Source organism: Panthera tigris, chromosome A1 (genome assembly GCF_018350195.1).
Source record: "Panthera tigris isolate Pti1 chromosome A1, P.tigris_Pti1_mat1.1, whole genome shotgun sequence".
Lineage (NCBI taxonomy): Eukaryota > Metazoa > Chordata > Mammalia > Carnivora > Felidae > Panthera > Panthera tigris.
This window is the reverse complement of record NC_056660.1, coordinates 111,497,289-111,515,655: the sequence shown is the minus strand read 5'-3', so window position 1 is coordinate 111,515,655 and position 18,367 is coordinate 111,497,289. Positions and strand designations below refer to the sequence as shown.

The following is an 18,367-nucleotide window of genomic DNA, read 5'->3' as shown; positions in this document are numbered from 1 at the left end:
ACAGCAAGGGACAGTATGTGTCAGACTTGGAACATCTGCAGAAAAGCAGCAGAATGGCTCATTGTTACAAAATACCTTGCATCTTGCACAGAAAATGCTACCTTCTGTTACTGCTGTCGGTTTTATTTTCTCTGTGGAATCCCCAGTTCCTTTGAGGCCCCGGGACAGGCAGACTGGAGAGCTTTGCTGTGGCCTGTAAGTGAGGCCCTGGAGCTCTGGGTTGACAGCTTAGCAGGCTTCAGACTCTGCCGCTCATCTCCTGAAAAGGTGAGGTGCAGGCCGGTGGATTCTGGGCCCCCAGGCGAATTGGAGGAACTCGTGGTGCAGTCGGGATGCAGGAAACTCTTAGCATTTCCTCTCCAATTGGAGTTGATTGGGTTAAAGCTTTCCAGAATGGTGTAAAACAGTTCTGAACTCCGTGAACTGCTGAGGGAGGCCCGATGAATTGAAAGAAATACAATAAACAGATTGCTCGTCATGTTGTTGGCCTTGTAGCAAATATCTGTTTTCTCCTTGGGATTACGTGAGCATTTGCTTTCCTTTGATTTCTGGTTGTTATTTTCAATATTTCTTTTGTTAACGGAGATGCTTCAAACAGCTCTGGAGAAGCCCCTGAGTCTTCGCAAGGTTTGTGTTTAGAGTTTGGCTCAGCCTCCACACGTCACCTGTTAGCTGTTAGGAGTCTAATTCTGCAAGCCATGACTTCATCTCCCTAAAGGAAGATAGACGGAATGCTTCAATACAACAGATAGGGTTCAGTTCAAGATGTGTGTGTGGGGGGGTGGTGGGGGGCAGGGTGGGGAAAGACTAAGCCTTTGGTCTCTGGGTGAACTTGGAAAGTAGACCTGTCAGAGGTATTCACGTTCAGACAGCTGGTCTATAGCTGAAAAGGCTGCCAAATAATGCCATTATTCACGGCTGTGGGAATTTTGTCAAGTGGCCTTAAAGAGATCACGTTCCATGAGGCTGGGGGCTGGGGGGCCCAGGGGTGTCTGCAGTGCTTGCTGCTCTGAGTAGAGAATAAGGTCTCATTACTGGTCTGGGCCACTACAAATGATGGATCCAGTGCCTCACTACTTGCCAGAGACTGGCCCTGGCCAGGAGTGGGAGCCAGAGATGCTTGGGTGTTTTGTGAGTTAGATCTTAAAACAAACAAAAAGATCTCAAAACAAAAAAAATAGCTCAGAAGCTGGCCAGTGTTACTTGTCATTCAACATGTCCCCTTTACCCTTTACAGCATTTATCACTGGGAACCTTACCACACTTAGAGTCCTTTCCAAGGCTGACCCCAAACCAGTTGACCCTTTGGGCCCAAACCAGTTCATTGTTGGTCATTGGTAACAAAATTTTTCCCATCACTGGCCAGGAAGACATGGCTTGAGGGGGTGGAGAACCTGGTAAGGGGTCTGTTTTTTCTCTTCCTAACTGCTCTTGCCCAGTTTCCTCCTGTGGTTTCTTGCAGATTCCATTTGTATTGGTTACTGCCCACAGGGTTGTAGCTCCTAAAAGCAGCCTCCAAAGGAGGATCCAACCATGAAGCTCTGGACACCATAGAGAAAAGGACTTGTGTCTGTAGATCTGGTGCTTTCTGGATTGTCTTTCCCAGAATCCTTTTCTCTTAATGTAGGCAGGGGAAAAAAATTTTTTAGAGATGGACAAAACCTTCCAAAATACAAGATGAATCAAGTGTAGGAAACCATCTCTTGCAGGAAGGCATGGTTTCCATTCAGGTTAAGACAGAGCTGAAGCTGGCCCGGGACTACCCCTCCCCCTTGTTTGTGGGGGCATGAGCCCTTCCCACTGTGTATGTGGTGGGGTCGTGGCAGGAACCTACATAACAGCTCTGAGCCTAAGGCTTCCGTGACCCTGCCCTTGCTGTCATTTGCAAAGACGGGATCAATTACTAGGAAGGAAACTGAACGAGGAAGTCTCCTTTGGTGGCATGTGCCCTGCCCCAGTTCCCCAGCAGCCAGCACCCACTCCCTCTGCAGAGCAGATGGGGACTGTTGCATAGGGCCGAGCAGCTGGCATTGCAGCCCTCTCCTCTCCGCCTGCGGCGGGCAGCCGTCTCCTGGCCAGGAAAGCCCCTTGTGATTGCTATTTCTGAAACTGGCCTGAGGACTACAGGGGGGGCATTTATGGAGACTTGGCCAGGGCTGAGTTCGTGCTCTGGGCTCCCGCCTTTGTTAGCTGTCAGATTCGGCCTCCGTCTTTCTTGGCTGCTGTGAACTGCCCCGGCTCTCTGCCTGCTGCGGTGCACGGCACGGTCGGGCGTGGAACAGGCTTCTCATAAAAGGTGTGTCTCAGAGGTGCTCTGTCTTGTGTGTCCCTTGACAAAGGAGTTGCTATGGTAACTACCCTCTGGAAAACATGCAGGAGTCAACTGCAAGTACGGCTCTTGCTCAACTAGCTAGAGTGTGAATATGTGCCCCTCTTTGTTCTCCCCACCTGCCACACCTCCTCTCCCTCCCCACAGGCTGAGCTGAGGGCCTGCCCTTTGGCAGTAGAGGGCTAGAGGGCAGGAGGGCCAGTCCTCTTGGCACTCGCAGATTGAATGCTGGATGGGGTTTGCAGCCAGAAAAGAGTTGGGGATTTTCCTGCTCCTTGGTGAAGGAGGCAGAGGAGTGACAGCCTGGCTCTTTCCAAGGAGCTACACTGCTCCTCATCCCACTCAACACACCTATCCCTCAGTGTCGCTTCCACGTGGATCCGTGCTGACTTAGCAGTAAGTGAGTGCAGGCCTTGCGATGGATGGCCCAAGTGTGGAAGCTCAGGCCATTAGAACCTTTAGCCACAAAGCAAGAGCGCAGCGGGCGGGGGCACAAACGCTGCTGGAAGCGAGGGGGAAATTCCTAGAGAATTCATCTCCAGATTGCTGTGCCACGGGTGCTACTCACAGTCCTTCCTGTACTTTAAATGCTTGTACATGCTGCCTGTCTCCTACCCAAATTAGCGGCTCAAACCCACCTTCTGAGTCTTTGCATCTGTCCTCACCATCTTCACTGCACACAGGAAATGTTAAAGCAGCGCTGCCTAACCTAAGACCACAGCCCTTGCCCACAGTGGCCATGGTGCCTTCTCATGGGAGAGAGAGCCTTCCACTTAAACTCTGGGGGCAGGAAGAGGAAACTGGCCACGTCCACGTGCCTGAGAAGCCATCCTTTCAATCCATTATGCCGGAGGACTTCCGGCTCTGTTGTGGGTCTCTACTGGAGGCCAGGTAAAGCATTCTTAGCACCTTATTGGGAAAAGGTTGTAATCCAACAGCCTCCTTGTGTGCATTCTGGCTCTGCGGATATGGATGGCCCCGTGTTTCCCTGTGGTGTCAGAAAGTGGGGGGGGGGGGGGGAGGGGGGGGAGGGGTGGCAAGGAGCTGAGGGGATGGCTGAGGCCAGGAAGAATGCCAGATGGCCTTCAGTTCTGTGGTGCCACCTGCTCCTCTCTGGCCTTCTTGCCACTTGGTCTCCGGCCAGAGATGGCCACAGTTCACTGTCTTCCCTCTGCCCTCACTCCTAGAGCCTGTGCTCACACCAGGTGAGGCTCCCACTTCAGCTCCTCACCAGCCATGGGCAGGACAGTAGTGTTACAGGTGTGCTGCCTCCTCGGTGAACACAGCAGGAAGAAGCCTGAGGTGGGCTCATTTCTGCATTCATGGCCTCTGGGGCCTGAGGCCACTGAGGCATCCCAAGCTCCCTCTTCTCTTCTGCATTGGCCAAGATAGGCCCATCTGTGCTAGGCATAGGGACACTCCACCATGATCACTTACAGGGAGGCTTCAGTGAAATGGCTGGAGGGGCTGTCTCTCCCTGCATCTGCACTCGGGGCGCTGGGAAACAGTCCTGCTGAGACTAACGAGTCAGGGTGGGAAGTGGGCTGGTTCTCCTCCTGTCCTGGGCCCTCCCCGGGCCTCACTCTGGTGACTCTCAACTGTGAAATTCAACATGAGGGACACTGGCCTGGGAGCATCAGGTGGCCAGGGGCCTTGTGGTGCCTCCAGTGTTCGTGTGTGCTCACTGACGGGATTATGGAGTAAATGAAGTCCTGCCTTGGGTTCAGAGTGGAAACCTGTCCCAGGTGTGACTGGTTTTTCACTTCTACCAATATGAGAGTTTGTGTGAGTAGCCAAGCAATTTTTCAGCATTCTACACACACCATAGTTACTGCATTCGATTCAGCACTTGGCACTTGTGGATACGTACCATGGAATATTGTAAACTTTAAAGACAGGACTTTCATGTAGCTAGAAGGTTTGCCCTACTTACTTTGTAATGAGTCTCAGTTTTGCCTTTGCTGGAGACATCCAGTGTTGACACCGTGACCTGGAATACTAGGAAATCTTTAGTACCAGGAAGAGGTCAGGCTTGAGCCGGGCCCAGAGGACCACGGCATGGGCAGAATTGCAGACATGGGGAGGGAAGTAAGATACATTTTGAGATAGTCTGGGTTAAGGAAATGAGGACACAGTGATGATGTTGACAGCCAGAGCATTGTGCTGCCAGGGAGAAAAACCCTCTTGCCAAAGGGCACTTGCTGTCCCCCAGGTTGGGTGCTGTGGCAGAGCTGTCACCCTGTCCAGTGAGAGCCTGCCCTGAAGGACTGGTCAGGGGACTTTGACTAACCACCAACCAGGGACCGAACTTCTAGCTTTCTAGCTGGTAACATTTTTTTTTTCAGTGTCAAGCGTACAGAATGCTGAAGGAGGGACGCTTGTGTCACACACCTAGATTTAACAGCAAGTAGCGTATCCCCACGTTAGTTTTACTCCATGGTGTCTGTCAGAATTGTTTGAGAGACTAAATTGCAGACATCAAGATAGTTCACTCCCAAGTACTTGGGCAGGTATCTCCTACGAACAGTGTTCTCTACAGGGTACTGATGCTATGGCCACACCCCAGAAAATTAATAATCCTTTAGTATCTAATATCCAGTTGACATCCAGATCTCATTTTTTCTCTAGAATGACTATTACAACTTTTTTTTTTCCTTGGCTTTGAGTGTGAATGTGCAGTGTTGGACATTGCTTCGGTCAACAGATTTGCTCAGCTACCTCCCCCCACCATCCCGTGGACACATGCATGAGCCGTTGCTTATGGTGCTCGGTTGCCTCTCAGGGCCACACTCTGGCTCTGCAGGGTCGGTCCTGGTGACGTGTGGAGTGCCGACTGCGGGCAATCCATTCTGGGAAACAGGTTCACATGTCAGCTCCACCATTTATCACCAAGAGACCCTCAGCTCCTCCCTTCTCTCTAAGCCTCCGTGTTCGCATCTCCAAAACAAAGGAGATGGACCGGGGGCCTCCTGGCTCCGTTCGGTACCTCTGTGGCTTCGCTCAAAGTGTGGCCAGGCAGGACCCCTGCAGCTTCATACCTCAGGGCAGCTGTTTGATGAGGCTGCTGCCTGTGCCCATTCACAGCACCATGAACTGTGGGGGGGATCAGGAGGATGCCCGGGACCCCCTGATGCTCTAACATGACTAGCTGCTCTACCCCTCTGCTCCCCACAGCTGAGATTCTGGAGCTGGCTGGCAACGCAGCAAGAGACAACAAGAAGGGGCGGGTTACCCCCCGGCACATCCTGCTGGCCGTGGCCAACGACGAAGAGCTAAATCAGGTATGGGGCTCTCCTCCACGTCCCGCACACCAGATGCTTGTGCAGGCAGTCACAGTGGCCGAGAGACGGAGGGAGGTTGGTGTTTGGCTGGCTCTCAGAGGTTTGGGCTGCATTTTGGACCGTTAGCAGCTTCTCCGCCCCCATGGCAGTTCTTCCTCCAGGCTTTATTTGGGAGCAGTAGGGAATGAAACAAGGTATTTGGCTCTCCCTGGAGGAAAGATAGTGAAATTTCACCAGAGTGAGGGACCCTGAGGACTTATTCCCTGTATAGTGAGCCTGGGTCTCATCAGCATCCTTGTAGATCCCGTGGATGAAGGAGCTCTTCCTCCCAACCCAAAGCAAGAATGTGAATGGGCAGGGCCGGCTTCTTGAAGGTCAGAGACAGGATGGGCTGGCTCACCATCTGCTACTTTGATTTTCCTGCAAGCTGCTAAAAGGAGTCACCATAGCCAGTGGGGGAGTGTTACCAAACATCCATCCGGAGTTGCTAGCAAAGAAACGAGGATCCAAAGGGAAGTTGGAAGCCATCATCACACCACCCCCAGCCAAAAAGGCCAAGTCTCCATCCCAGAAGAAGCCCGTGTCTAAGAAAGCAGGAGGCAAGAAAGGGGCTCGGAAATCCAAGGTATGTGATTTGGCAGGAGTGGGCAGGTTGGGGCAGGTGCAAGCAGGTGAGGTCATGAGTGGCTCCTTTATGCTGAGACTTATCCGAGGACTAAGGAGGAACATATGGGAGCTGCTTGCGGAGAGGCTAGTTCAGCTCAGGTGGGCAGAATTGGGGGACCGGATCCCGGTAGGCAAGGGGGTGTGAGGAGGGTCTGAGGAAGATAGCCCCAGGCTGGAAGAGCCCATTCCTGGCCTGCCAGGGAGATGCTTCCACCTCTGGGAAGGGACCTGAATGTGCAGGAGCTTTCCTGTGCTAGGGGTGGCTGCCATGGGGTCCTACCCACAGGTACTGGCTGCCTCTCGGAACTGTCACTGTGTTACTGTGCCTGCGTGTCCTCCACTGTGCATCTTCCAGTAGGATGGTTCAGACAGTTGGCTCTGTAGGATGGTTGCCTTGTTAAGGAGAAAAATAGATGTGTTATTCAGGTGCCCCTACCAGACCCAGCCTACACCGAGCAGGTCCTAGGTGCTGGTCTTTTTGTGGTGAGTGAAGCCCTCTCATTAGTGTGACCTAATGTTTTCTTGGGTGGGGCAGGCCAGCTGATCCCCATGTTTGCTCCTCACTGCATGGAGCACAGCAGCCCACCCTCGGGAGGTCTGGGCCTGCAGGTGGTTGCTCTTACCTGTCTGAGTATCAGCAGGATCAAGGGCAGGCGCAACTGGAAGCAACTGGAACACGTGCTCCATGTTCCTCCCTCACCCGTCCCTACCTTTGAGCTGTTGTCAGAACCTCCGGGGCCAACAAACGAGGGACAGTGCAGTGAAAGCTCATCATCAGTAAAATGGAATGTAAGCTGCCCTGCCCTGGGCCCCCCCCTCAGGTGTGATCCTTCTGGTCTCCAGCCAGACGAGGAGGAATTCACCCCTGGCAGAAGGCGACCTGGCTGTTTTGTGAGACCCTCAGTAGTAGCTGGTGGAAATGCCTTGTGGGTCAGATGCAGTGTCAGCACGTTCTTCCGAGCAAAACCCAAGCCTCTTACCTGATGAGGTGGTGAGGACACCTTCCCAGGACAGGCTGCAGCAGCACTGACCCGGGGCTAGGCTCGGGGCCACACTCCCGGCACTCCTGAGCCAGTCCACAGAGCAGGCCCCAGGCTCCCAAGTTTGTGTCTATGCTGTTCGCTGGCCTTTGGTGGTTGAAGTTCTTGTACACCCTTCTGGGCGCAGACACATGATTCCCTGAAAACAAAATCTGAATTCCTCTTGCCACCAGGCCACCACCCTGCCCTACCCCACCCCACCTGACTGAGAATCACTCCCAGCTCTGTGAGAGAGAAACCTGTTCCTGAGGAGTGTCCTGTAGGTTCTTGCCAGGCGCTTGTGCTCCACCTAGTCCCGGGGGAGGCTCAGGACCAGGCGAGGATGTTGCAGAATGCTATCTTACTCATGCTCACCAACTGTAAAATTAGCATATTGAACCGTTCTAGCATTTGCATTTGCTGGGAATAGTGGGGCAGGGAAGGCAGGGGAAAGGTGCATGGGCAAGCCTTTCTAAATGTTTGAGGATCAAGATGCCAGGTCCATCATCTCTTGAACATGGGCCTCAGGGAGCTGGTGCCCTTAATGCTTGGCTGAGCCTTCTTCTGGCTGTGGCCCTAGCCATGGCCCTTGTTAATGCAGGCCCACTGCTGGTTGGCGTCTGAGCAGCCTCTCTGATTCTGTGTCTCGGGCAACCCTGGGCTGAACCCCGCTCCCGTCACCCCACTACTTCCCCTATTAGTTCCTGCCTGATGACTTTCTGCCTTCCCACTTAAGCGAACACTAAGAATGCTGTGTCTTTCTTTTTGGACTTCAAATGAAGGGTGTGTGTGTGTGTGTGTGTTCAGCTCCTAGTAGCTATATTTGGAACTCAGTGTTTCTAATAACCATATGCCAATAATCACTCGAACATTCAGCTTTTCCCTTGATTACAAAAGCAGGAAGTCTGTTATGGTGGTCTGTTTTTCTTCCACACAATAAAACACATTGTCTGCTTACTGTACCAGTATTTGGCTAACATTAAACCCTGGGGGAAGCTGAAATTGGAACCGTGAACAGCTAATTTTCAAAACATTTGTTTAATGTAAATTGTGGTGTCAGCTCCCAGAAACAGCAGAAAACCTGCGTCTCCAGGTTTAAGTGGAATGTTCTGAAAATAACCTTTCCAGAGACATGCAGAGAAAGCCTTCCTAACATGCTAAAGCACTTGGAGTAAAAGGGAGTTGGTATTTTTCAAGTGTCAACACGTGAATTCCAAATCATAATTTTCCCCCCAGTTCTATGTAATTGGAAGGTTTTGAGAGTCTCCAGTTGTGACAGCTGAGTCAGCTATTGTGGAAGCGGTTGGAGAAAGGTGCCAAAACCCACCGCAGCCAGGAGTCCGGGGCCCTGGTGGTGCCTTAGGGCTCCTCCTTCCTACTTGGGTGGCCTCAGCCAAGTCTGTGCCTCAGTTTACCCCCTCCCATGAAAGGAAGGGGTGCAATCCAGCCTTATGCTTCAATGACTGTGCCTATTTGCATCATGTTTCTGACGAGGTAATAGGTGTCAGAGTTGGGATGGCATGAAAGAGAGTGCTGTAAGAAGTCCCCCTCTCGCCACGGCCCCTCACTCCTCCCCAGAGCAGTCTCTGCAGTGAATTTTTATGGGCCTTTCAGAAAGTCTACGCATGGAAAAGCGTATAGGCCCATACAGTCCTCCTCGTCATACCTGCCTTTGGATATAAATAAGTCCTGTTACCCAATGCTTTCGCAGGGTGGGGCAGTGCTTAAGGGCGCCTGCTCACTGGCTTTGTGGAGAAGGATGGGAAGGGTGTGCAGCACACGGGTTGGGTGCTGCTGTTACTGACTTGTTCTACAGCTCTGACTATACGGCTGGTTCTTTCTATTTCATGATGTGGTGCAAGTGGCCTCTACAGTGTGCAGTACCGTGTTAACCACGTCTCTGTGGATGAGCTTACAGCTGTCCCGAGCGTTCCGACAGACAGTGCTACAGTGACCATGATGGTTGATGGGTGTGTGTGCCCACGCACCCGTAGGATAAAGTCCCCAGTGTGAACTTGCTGAAGCAGACTGTTTTCCAATGGCTCTTGGTCACATCGAGAACATTTTGTGCCATTAAGAAATTCCAAAATCTGCCTTGTTCTTTTAACATTCAGTGCCAAAGTTGTCGAAAGAAGATGCATTCATTCGATCAGTATTCACCCAGCCTGCACGTGCCCATTATTACTCTTGGGAGTGAGGGCACAGCAGTGAACAAAGGCCCTTGCCCTCCCCTGGTGCTCGGTGAGCTCTGCTCTGGTCTAGCAAGGAGAGGCAGAGTCATTCCAGAAGGGCTGTGGGTACATGCGGGTGCGGTGACAAAAATACAGCAGAGTGACAGCACGAGCGGTGTTACTTCACACAGGTGAGGCTTCTTTGGTAAGGTGACCCTTGAACAGAGACCTGAGAGGGTAAGGTGTCTGGGCCCTCAGGTGACTGGTAGGAGAGGTGACTGGCAGACGACCAGCAAGTAAGTGCGCCTGTCCCCCTCCCAGGGAGAACTCAACAGGACTTGGCATGTGAGGTTCCAACATTTCCATAACATGCACACCTTTGGCAGTTGGAGAAGCCTAGGAATCCTTCCCAAGATAAGGTTTCAAGGGCATAAATTGCTGAAGATTCAAAGGAAACCGTTTATGCTTAAAGCTTCCAGGTTAACACCCCTTGTCAGAATGTTTACCGAGAGCCATAGGATAGTCTTTACGAGATCTCCAAGAAGATAGATAGTTGTTGCCAAAAATCTGTATAAAAAAATGCTCTCATCTAGGATTTTTCTTATTTTTTCCTTAAGTTTTTATTCAAATTCCAGTTAGTTAACCTACAGCGTCATATTAGTTTCAGCTGCACAATACAGTGATTCAGTCTCACGTAGGATTATTTAAACCTAAATCCACACTACCACCCTAACTGAACTCCACCCCCGTGTGGAAATCACCCTCTGGATCATGAAGATAGGCTTGCTCCTCGCTGCCTGGCAGAAAGCCCAAGGTGATTTTGGGAGAGCACCTGTTTCTTTTTTGAGAAATAAATATTGAAACTGAAAATTGAGTGGTGAATGTTCGGGTTAGGGATGCCAAAGAAAGAGATTGGTTCTTTCGAGAAGCCGCCATCCTTGCAATTAAGAGGCCAATTTTGCTGGCCTTTTAATGAGCTTTCTAGCAGGTCAGACATCAGGGTGAAAGAGAGTGTGCACAGGGAATCCTGGATTGAGGATTTCACATAAGGCATTTTGGACCTCAGTCCTATGTGTTCTTAAAAAGGCCACTGACTCTGACTGATGAGGATTTGTGCCGTTCAGAACAAAACAGGGTGCAGGTACAATACATGGGGGCTTTGAGATTTGTAGAACAATACAAACTTCTCCAAAATCAACATTTCAGAGATTGACAAAGAGTATTGCTTGCTAGCGTTTCCGCTTCGGGCCAGGATCTGAAAAGAATCTACCACTATCACCATTTCTTAAAAGAAAATGGCATTTTAATCCGAGAGGCTGGGAAGGGAAATAGTCCCTGACTACAGGCTTTATGTAAAAGTTCATGAAACAATTACTAATGATTTGAATGTAGTGATATCTCACGAGGGGCACCTGAGTGCGACTACCCTGTATTGGGTTGGGAACCTTGCGCGGAAGAGACAGCCATTTGCCAGGTATAGAGGCTGGAGAGAACCGGGGAGGAAAGGCCCGTCCTGTACAGACAGGGTTTGGCAGCCTTCTCTCAAGGCCAGTGGCTTATCAGGAGTTCTCTCACCTTAGACTCCTTTTCCCCACAAGGAATTGAAGGCAGAGGGAAGTCCAGCAGTTTTCTCAAGGTTACATCACTAGTAGAACCAGAAATGAAATGCAGAATTTCAGAGCCCAAACATAGTGTCATTTGTATGACCTTTGACCGTGGACCACTTACTTTTCCTTGGCAAAAGCCCCTCTGTTCTGTTGGTGGAGGGCTGAACGCCTTCTGTTGTAGGTGAGTGGGGCAACAGCTTAAAAAGTTTTTTTAATACCACATTCTGGGCTCATCGTGAATATATTTGTGCCTTTGCAATATATACCCTGCTTACAATTTCCCCCTCTCGTTCTCTATTGCACTGTTTTCCAGTTTTATTGAGCTGTGCTTGGCGTGCAGCACTACACGTATTCAAGGTATACAGCATAAGGACCTCGCTTAAATACATCATGAAGTGATTATCACACTAAGTTTAGATGACCTCCCTTATCTCATAGAGATACAAAAAAAAGTGTTTTTCTTTATGATGAGAACCCTTAGGACTGACTGTCAACAACTTTCACATATGCCATACAGCAGTGTTAACTAGTTGTCCGGCCGCACCTTACATCCCCTGTACTTATCTCCTCACTGGAAGTCTGTACCTTTTGGGGGAGTATTTTAAAAAAGCAGTGTAGTTGCCCTACAATGTGAAATTAGTTTCGGGCCCTTAACACAGTGATGGGTCTTCTCTGTATGTTTTTACTGCTTTCACCGCATGTGTAGCTGTCATCTGTCCCTGTGCAGCATCGTTACGGTAGCGTTGATTTTATCCTCCGTGCTGGACCTTTTACCCGTGTGACTTCTTCCCTCCATAACTGGAAGCCTGCACCTACTACTGCCCTTCACCCATTTGCCCTTCCCATCCAACCCCCTCCCCTCTGGCAACCATGAGTTCTCTGTATTTATGATTCTGTTTCTGCTTTTTGTTTACTTATCTCTTTTGCTTTTTAGATTGCACAAGTAAGCGAAATCTTGGTATTTATCTTTCTCTGACTTATCTCACTTAGCATAACGCTCTCTAGGTCCGTCTGTATTGTTGCGAATGGCAAGATCTCATTCTTTGATATGACTAATATTCTTTTGTATGTGAATGTGTATTAAATGTGTATGTGCCACTTCTTTATCCATTCATCTATTGATACTCACTTGGGCTGCTTCTCTCTACTCATTATTGCGAATAATACTGCAGTAAACATAGGGGTGCGTGTCTCTTGTCAAATTAGTGTTTTCGTTTTCTTTGGGTCAATAGCCAGTAGTGGAATTGTTGGATCACATGGCAACTGTATTTTCTTGTTTTGCATAGTGGCTGCACCATTCTGTAATCCCACCAGGGCTTCTTTTTTCTCCATATCTTCACCCACAGTTGTTATTTCTTGTCCTTTTGATTTTAGCTATTTTCATAGGTGTGAAGTGATACCTCATTGTGGTTTTGCTTTGTGTTTTCCCTGACGATTAATGATGTTGAGCATCTTTTTATGTATCTGTTAGCCATCTGTATGTCCTCTTTGGAAAAATGTCTATTCATGTTCTCAGCCTTTTTTTTTTTTTTAATGTTTTAATTTCAGAGGGAAAGACAGAGCGTGAGTGGGGGAGGGGCAGAGAGAGAGGGAGACACAGAATCTGAAACAGGCTCCAGGCTCTGAGCCGTCAGCACAGAGCCCGATATGGGGCTCGAACTCAGAAACCGTGAGATCATGACCTGAGTCGAAATTGGATGCTTAACTGACTGAGCCACCCAGGTGCCTCTCTCTGCCTGTTTTTTATTGGATTATTATTTTGGTGTTGAGTTGTATAAGTTCTTTATATATTTTAGATATTAATACCTTATTAGGTATATCATGGCAAATGTCATTTGCTATTTAGTAGTCTGCCTTTTCATTTTCTTATTTTTTTAATATTTATTTTTGAGAGAGAGAGACAGAGAGACAAAGCACGAGCAGGGGAGGGGCAGAGAGAGACAGAGAGAGAGACAGAATCCGAAGCCGGCTCCAGCTCCAAGAAACTGTGAGATCATGACCTGAGCTGAAGTAGGATGCTTAACTGACTGAGCCACCCAGGAGCACCCCCCTCGCCACCACCGTTTTCATTTTCTTGAAGGTTTCCTTAGCTGTGCGGAAGCTTTTTAGTTTGATGTAGTCCCAATAGTTTATTTTTGCTTTTGTTTCCCTTGTGTGGGGAGACATATCTACATAAATGTTGCTAAGGTCAATATCAGAGAAATTACTGCCTATGTTTTCTTCTGTTTTTATGGCTTATTGTCTCACATTTGGGTCTTTAATCCCTTTTGAGCTTATTTTTGTGTGTGGTATGAGAAAGTGGTCCAGTATTTTTCTTCTGCATGTAGCTGTCCAGTTTCCCCCTACCCTTTGTTGAAGAGACTGTCTTTTCCCATTGTATATTCTTGCCTTTGTTGTAGATTAATTGACCATATAAGCATGGGTTTATTTCTCGATTCTGTTCTGTTGATCTGTGTGTCTGTTTTTGTGTCAGTACCGTACTGTTTTGATTGCTACAGCTTTTGGAGTGTATCTTGAAATCTGTGACTGTGATATCTCCAGTTTTGTTCTTCTTTCTCAAGATTGCTTTGGCTGTTTGGGGTCTTTTGTGGTTCTATACAAATGTTGGTTTTACTTGTTCTACTTCTGTGGAAAATGTGTTAGGGATTGTGTTGAGTCTGTAGATTGCTTTGGGTAGTATGGACATATTAACAATATTATTCCATTCCGTGCTGGTGGAATATCTTTTCATTTGTTTGTGTTGTCTTCAATTTCTTGATAGTTTTCAGGGCACTGGTTTTTGACTGCCTGGGTTAAGTGTATTCCTAGGTATTTTATTCTTTTTTGTGCAATTGTAAATGGGATTGTTTTCTTAATTTCTCTTTCTGCTCTTTCATTTTTAGTGTATACACACCAATTACTGTGTATTAACTTTATATCCTGCAACTGTACTGAATTCATCGATTACTTCTAGTAGCTTTTTGATGGAGTCTTTAGGGTTTTCTATGTATGGTATCACTTCATCTGCATAGAGTGACCCTTTAACTTCTTTACCAATTTGCATCCCTTTTATTTTTGTTTTTCTTTTTTGATTGCTGGGGCTAGGACTTCCAGTACTATGTTGAATAAAAATGGTGAGAGTGGGCATCCTTGTCTTGTTCCTGATAGAGGAAAAGCTCTCACTTTTTCACCAGTGAGTGTATGATGTTTGCTGTTTTTCATATATGGCCTTTATTATGTTGAAGTATATTCCCTCTAAACCTACTTTATTGAGTTTTTATCATGAAGGGATGTTGAATTGTGTCACATGCTTTTTCTGTATCTGTTGAGATGATCATGTGATTTTTATCTTTTATTGTGTTGATGGTGGTACGTCATGTTGATTAATTTGCTAATACCGAACCATCCTGCATCCTTAGACTAAAAATCCCACTTGATTATGGTGAATGATCCTTTTAATGTATTCTTGCATTGAATGCAGTTTGCTAATACTTTGTTGAGGATTTTTCATCTGTGTTCATCAAGGGTATTGGATCTGGAGCCCTGGGACCCTGCTCTCATCCACCCATGCTACCAAGGTATAGGGGAAATGTAAACCATGGCACTCATCAGCCCCTCTGACGTGAAAAGAGTTCCAGCAGCTTTCCTGTCACTTGGTGGAGTTATAGTGCTGGATCTTTTATATACTAGCTGCTCTTTTTACAATATTTATTTATTTTTGAGAGAGAGAGAGAGAGAGAAAGAATGTGCACGAGCAGAAGAGGGCCACAGGATCTAGATCTTTTATATACTAGCCACTCTTTTTTTTTAAGTTTATTTATTTATTTTGAGAGATTTTATCTATCAGGAACAAGACAAGGATGCCCACTCTCACCATTTTTATTCAACATAGTACTGGAAGTCCTAGCCCCAGCAATCAAAAAAGAAAAACAAAAATAAAAGGGATGCAAATTGGTAAAGAAGTTAAAGGGTCACTCTATGCAGATGAAGTGATACCATACATAGAAAACCCTAAAGACTCCATCAAAAAGCTACTAGAAGTAATCGATGAATTCAGTACAGTTGCAGGATATAAAGTTAATACACAGAGAGACAGAGAGAGAGAGAGAGAGAGAGAGAACGAACGAACCAGAGGGCGAGGGGCAGAGAGAGAAGAGAGACAATCCCAAGCAGACTCCACACTGTCAATGCATAGAGCCTGACGCAGGGCTCGGAGTCATGAGCCATGAGATCATGACTTGAGCCGAAGTTGGACTCTTAACCAACTGAGCCATCCAAGCACCCCTACTAGCTGCTGTTTTAAATCGAGGCTTTTTTTCCTGTGCCTAAGGCTAACAAATTTGCTCCCAGTCCCTCAGTATCTCCTTCCCTACTGCACTTCGCAGCAGCGGGTGGGGGGTTCCCTTCATCACTGTGTCTCTTTCCTTCTGTTATTTTCTGTGTGGTCTCTTTATCTTTGTTGTACGAAAGCTGTTCAGTCAGCCTTCAATTCTTCAGAAGGAATTGCTCTATCAGTAGCTGGAGGTTGGGTGTGTCTATGGCGGAGGTGAGGGTCAGGGTCTTCCCACGTCATACTTTTGGACTGGAACTCTAGTTGAAAGTTTGAGCCTTTTGACCACTGACATCCAGTTCTCCCACAAATATATAACTATAAATAAAAAATTAGGTACAGACACTTAGGTGGAATCTGAGCGAGGTAAGGGACCTTTTTAATCTCCATAGTACATTTAACTCCATTAGGGTGTAGTTTTTTTCTTTATTTTTGTCTTTTTTTTTTAATTTTTTTTATTTTATTTTATTATTTTTTTTTTTTTGGGGGACAGAGAGAGAGACAGAGCATGAACGGGGGAGGGGCAGAGAGAGAGGGAGACACAGAATTGGAAACAGGCTCCAGGCTCCGAGCCATCAGCCCAGAGCCTGATGTGGGGCTCGAACTCACGGACCGCGAGATCGTGACCTGGCTGAAGTCGGACGCTTAACCGACTGCGCCACCCAGGCGCCCTCTTTATTTTTGTCTTAACATTGTGTTTGATTCATTTAGGTTATTGTATGTAGCATATAGCACCGAGTCTGTGTGTTGCATGGTTGGAATTTACCACCACGTGGTTATCCATTCTGCTCTTGAGAGATTTAAGTTGTTTGCAATTTGAGGCTCCTACCAATATTCCTGCTATGAAAGTACATGCCTTTTGGTGCACGCATGTTGTATTGTCTTGGGAGTATACTTTTAAGTGGAATTGTGGTATCATAGGGTATTCATATGTTCAGCTTTAGTAGAGAGTGCCAAATAGTTTTCCCGAGTGGTGGTGAAAGTGAGCATTCCCATTGCAGCAAATGGGGATTCCAGTTCTACATTCTTGCCAAGGCAGGCTGTTTTGAGAGTTAAATTTTAGCCAGTCTGATGGCTGTGCATTGTCTTCATGACCATTTAGCTTTCGCATATGCTGAAACAAATTTTGGCCCTTTGGATAGTTCCTTTTGTGCTAGTGTTTTAGGCAGTTTGAAAAATGTGGATTATCTATCTCTTTTAAATGCCTTACAGTACATATTTATTATGGATATGAATTCTTTTTTTATTGAGATATAATTGGCATTTAATATCATATTAATATCAGGTGTACAACATGATGATTTGATATTTGTATATATTGCAAATGATCACTACAGTAAGTCCAGTTAACATCTGTCACCATATGTAATTATCAAGTTTTTTTTCTTAGGAGAGCTTCTCAAGTCGGCTTTGTTAGCAACTTCCAAATATGCAGTACGGTATTAAAAACTATAGCCACCGTGCGGTGTATTACATCCCCGTGACTTTGGTTTTTTTATCACTGGAAGTCTGTACCTCTTGACAAGCTTCACCCATTTCATCCCCCCCCCCCACCTCTGTCAACCATAGGTCTGTTCTCTGTATTTGTAAACTCGGATTTTTTTTCTTTTTTGCGATTCCACACATAAGTGAGAACATAGAGTTACTTGTCTTTCTCTGTCTTGATTTATTTCGCTTAGTATAATGCCCTCCAGGTCACATCCTTCTTTTTCAGTGATAACACTCTATTTTGTATATGTGTGTATATATAAAATACATGAGGAGATAATGTATAATAGGATACATAACATATCTAATAGGACGTACTATATGTAAGGACATATATATCAGGATATAAAATATGTTAGTATATATAATATATAAGTATCTTTATCAAATTTTCACATTGTCTTTAGCCATGTTTTCATTGATGGATACTCAGGTTATTTTCATTACTTGGCTATTATACATAATGCTGCAGTAACCCTGCAGGTGCACATATATTCTTGAGTTGGTGTTTTTTCTTTAGAAGTAAAAATTGTTGGATCATATGGTAGTTCTATTTAATTTTCTGAGGAACCTCCATAATGTTTCCCATGGTGGCTGCACCAATTTACATTTCAAACCACAGTGCACAAGGAACTCCCCTTTCTCCATGTCCTTACCAGCACTTAACTATTTCTTATATTTTGATAATAGCCTAACACGTGTGAGGCGATAGATACCTCACTGTGGATTGGATTTGCATGTATCTGGTGTGAGTTATATTGAGCACCTTTTCACATACTTGTTGGCTGTCTGTATGTCTTCTTTGGAAGAGTGTGTATTCAGATTCTCTGACCACTTTTTTTTTTAAGTTTTTACTTAAATTCCAGTTATTTAACATACAGTGTAATAATATCAGTTTCAGGGGAACAATTAGTAATTTAACACTTCCATACAATACCCAGTGCTCATCATGACATGAGCACTCCTTATTCCCCATCACCCATTTAGCCCATCCCCCCCCCCACACCATTCCCCCTCTGGTAACCATCAATTTGTTCTCTACAGTTAATAGACTATCTCTTGGTTTGCCTGTCTGTTTTTTTCCCTTTGCTCATTTGTTTAGTTTCTTAAATTCCACAGATGAGTGAAATCATACGGTATCTGTCTTTCTCTGACTTATTTTGCTTAGCATAACATTCTCTAGCTCCCTCCACATCATTGCAAATGGCAAGATTTCATTGTTTTTGATGGTTGAGTAACATTCCACTGTGAACATATACCACATCTTCTTCATCCGTTTGTCACTGGATACTTGGGCTGTTTCCATAATTTGGTTATTGTAGATAATGCTGCTATAAATATCGGAGTGCATGTGTCCCTTTAAATTAGTATTTTTGTGTTTTTTGGATAATAGGGTAGTTCCATTTTTAACTTTTTGAGGAACCCCCAAACTGTTTTCCACAGTGGCTGCACCAGTTTGCATTCCAGTCAACATAGCAAGAGGGTTCCCTTTCTCCA

The 18,367-nt window shown here is 46.5% G+C and overlaps 1 protein-coding gene across 4 annotated transcripts in view; it reads left to right on the top strand.

Annotated features, from left to right (window-relative positions):
• LOC102960233 (core histone macro-H2A.1) overlaps positions 1-18,367 on the top strand; it is a 79,291-nt gene that overhangs the window by 26,046 nt on the left and 34,878 nt on the right. For all 4 annotated transcript variants that reach the window (XM_042984339.1, XM_042984345.1, XM_042984324.1 and 1 more), the window contains exons 3-4: positions 5,504-5,610; positions 6,038-6,235. In XM_042984339.1, coding sequence (XP_042840273.1) covers positions 5,504-5,610; positions 6,038-6,235 — 305 coding nt within the window. The remainder of the gene's footprint in view (positions 1-5,503; positions 5,611-6,037; positions 6,236-18,367) is intronic.